The 2,557-nt window shown below is 44.5% G+C and overlaps 1 protein-coding gene across 4 annotated transcripts in view; it reads right to left on the minus strand.

The window, feature by feature from the left end:
- The window catches only part of chd4b (chromodomain helicase DNA binding protein 4b), a 23,864-nt gene extending 21,799 nt beyond the window's left edge, over positions 1 to 2,065 (minus strand). For 2 of the 4 annotated variants that reach the window (XM_020610852.1, XM_020610849.1), the window contains exons 1-3: positions 1,803 to 2,065; positions 1,296 to 1,503; positions 740 to 864 (exon numbers count right to left, since the gene is read on the minus strand). In XM_020610852.1, the coding sequence (XP_020466508.1) occupies positions 740 to 864; positions 1,296 to 1,359 (189 nt within the window). In that variant the 5' untranslated portion in view covers positions 1,360 to 1,503; positions 1,803 to 2,065. Of the gene's footprint in view, positions 1 to 739; positions 865 to 1,295; positions 1,504 to 1,638; positions 1,711 to 1,781 lie in introns of those variants that run through there. The other 2 variants (XM_020610850.1, XM_020610851.1) reach the window with 2 other exon arrangements.
- Positions 2,066 to 2,557: the final 492 nt, after the last annotated feature.

The following is a 2,557-nucleotide window of genomic DNA, read 5'->3' on the forward strand; positions in this document are numbered from 1 at the left end:
CCGCTCTGCTAATTACATCAAGACACCAGTGCTAATATACTTTTTTTATACGTCATATAAATAATGCTTTTTTGTGTTACTTCTAGTAATGGATATGCCACTCTATTCAGCTTTGGAAGTCAGCAAAAAAAGCTGTGCCCTGTCATGCACAGAGTTGCATTGGTCAGTGCATGGTGGAACTGAAACAATCAATTAATGGACAGGAAATTAATCAGAAACATCAGATAATCTTTCTAATGATTTTTCAAGCAAAATTACTACACATCTTTAGGCTCATGATTATCGTATGTGAGGATTCAGTGATTTTTGTTTGTTTTACATTATTGTAAATTTAATATCTTGGGGTTTCTCACTGCTTGTTTTGATCAATAGTAGGAAACCCAAATATATAAAATTTACATTTATGACATCCTAAACCCAAAGCAATCCGAATTTATGTACAAAACATGACTAGGATGTTGACTTGGCTGCAAAAACATCCACTACTCTGTGATGTTTTGTGCATGTCTAGTGACTAACTGGAGCCCAAGGGCTCATTCAATTATTTTAAAGTGAACTATTACACAGGAAATACATCAATATTTGCTATATTTCTCTCCCACAGCTGTTGCTGTCACCCCTATACTGGGCTGAAAGTTGCAGGAGCATGTCAAGTATCAAATCTGACAGTCCAAAAAGATGTGGTTCCCTTGAACACAGCCTTAGCAGTTTGTTTGGAGTGCTAAACAGGACTACAAACCTCTCTGATGGATCTCTGCCTCTTGCTGCTCCTGCTCTCTCTGCTGCTTTTCTTGGCTTTCTTCTTCTTCTTAGACTTGGGTACCTCGTCTACGTCAGACACAGCATCCTCCGGCTCGTCCTCATCTGCCGATGACATTCTTTCATTAGTAAGAGAAGGTACTGTGCACACACGGACAGGAGTACTGCTGCAGGCCAGAGAGAAAAGGGGACAGCGTACTGGCACGACTTGGCAGATGTTCGTGCACGCACGCACACACACATACCGTGAATGCCAACAACAACACAGGTTCAAACTTGTCTTTAAAACTTTGACAGTTCACGCCCGCACTCAAGAAAGCACGCATGAGGTTTACAGAATAGGGGGGATTAGAAACAAAGAAGACAACTATAAACACTCGCTTGCCAAGTTAGCTAACTAATCTATCATGGCGAGTGACGGACGGCCCGAGCCGACTAGTCCTGGCTAGCTTAAGCTAACGTTAGCTTCGCGGTGAAGGCGAGCTCAAGTCACACATAGAGATGGACCTTTTCAGAGCAGGAAAAAGCGAGCTTACCGTGAAGAAGTGAGTGCTCGTCCGTGGCTCCAAAGTCTTCCCTCTCATCCTCGCTCCCCGACATTTTCCCGGCGTTTTAATTTTATTTCTAGCTGGTCGAATTAATCCCTCTAAACCTTGCTACTCAGTCGGCGAGGGAGGAGGGAAAATGACGTGGGACCGCTGGAGAATGGACCGGGGGTGTCCAGGAAGGGAGGGGTGGTGGGTGCTGAAAGAATAAATAAATAATAATAAATGGCACTGGTTAGTAGCTAATCCTTACTCATTTCTTCTTATTTACATAGCATCTATTTGACCACCTGCGTACTCAAACAAGTTGATAACTGACTGTCTAGGCACTGACATTATCTGTTGTTGATTTGCAGGTATTTTTCTACACACGAGTAAATGAAGTTAAGTGGTATCCGTCGTTATTTCAAGTATGAGCGGCAAATACGCACTGTCGAGTTAATACGTCAAAAAAAAGTTTAGGTGTTGAGCCCCTACCTTCACACATTGGAAACTTACTGTAGTGTGTGTGTGTATGTGTGTGTGTAGTCCCGGGTCGAGGTGTGCTCTCTCTCTCTCTCTCTCTCTCGGTGCAAGAATTAATACAAGTCAGGCTGTTTGTCCGCCAGCTGTTGTCATTTAGTGTTCATTCATTTAGACCCGATGAACCAACGATCAGTGAAATTTAAAATAATGAGCCGTCAATGACCCAAAACACGTTGCTCCGTCCTCCTTTTCTCTCTCTCTCCCAACCTTACAGGCAGAGCTTAGCTAACATCCTCACAAACACACAAAGGGGGCAGACATCCCATAATAATCCCCCCTCCCACACTCACACAAGACTCTGCATAGTTACCTCGCAACGGACAGACCATAATACTCAACTTGCCCCCACCCCCTCCGTCGTGCACACGCGCACGCACGCACGCTCGTGCACTACTAGACATGCATGCAGCAGGCTCATTGCATGCACACTCCTTCCCCTTTCCACTAGTCGTCCCAGCCCCCTTAGCAACCCCGCTGTCATGGTGACACCCCCTCCCTGCTCTCCTTGACAGACCATAATACTCTAGCAGTAGCTGCATACATCCCATAATATACAACTCCTAAAAAAGACAAGAATGAAAAAATTCTAGTCACATGGTCTCCAGGGGAGCTCAAGTCCACTGGAGACAGACCATAATACTCAATGAGCATCCACCTGTGAGTAAGCACGACTATGCCAAGAAGTCAAAGAGCCTTCACTTTGGTTCCTGTGATCCACTGAGGTAGAC

The sequence above is a fragment of the Monopterus albus genome, unplaced genomic scaffold (genome assembly GCF_001952655.1).
Source record: "Monopterus albus unplaced genomic scaffold, M_albus_1.0 scaffold107.1, whole genome shotgun sequence".
NCBI lineage: Eukaryota > Metazoa > Chordata > Actinopteri > Synbranchiformes > Synbranchidae > Monopterus > Monopterus albus.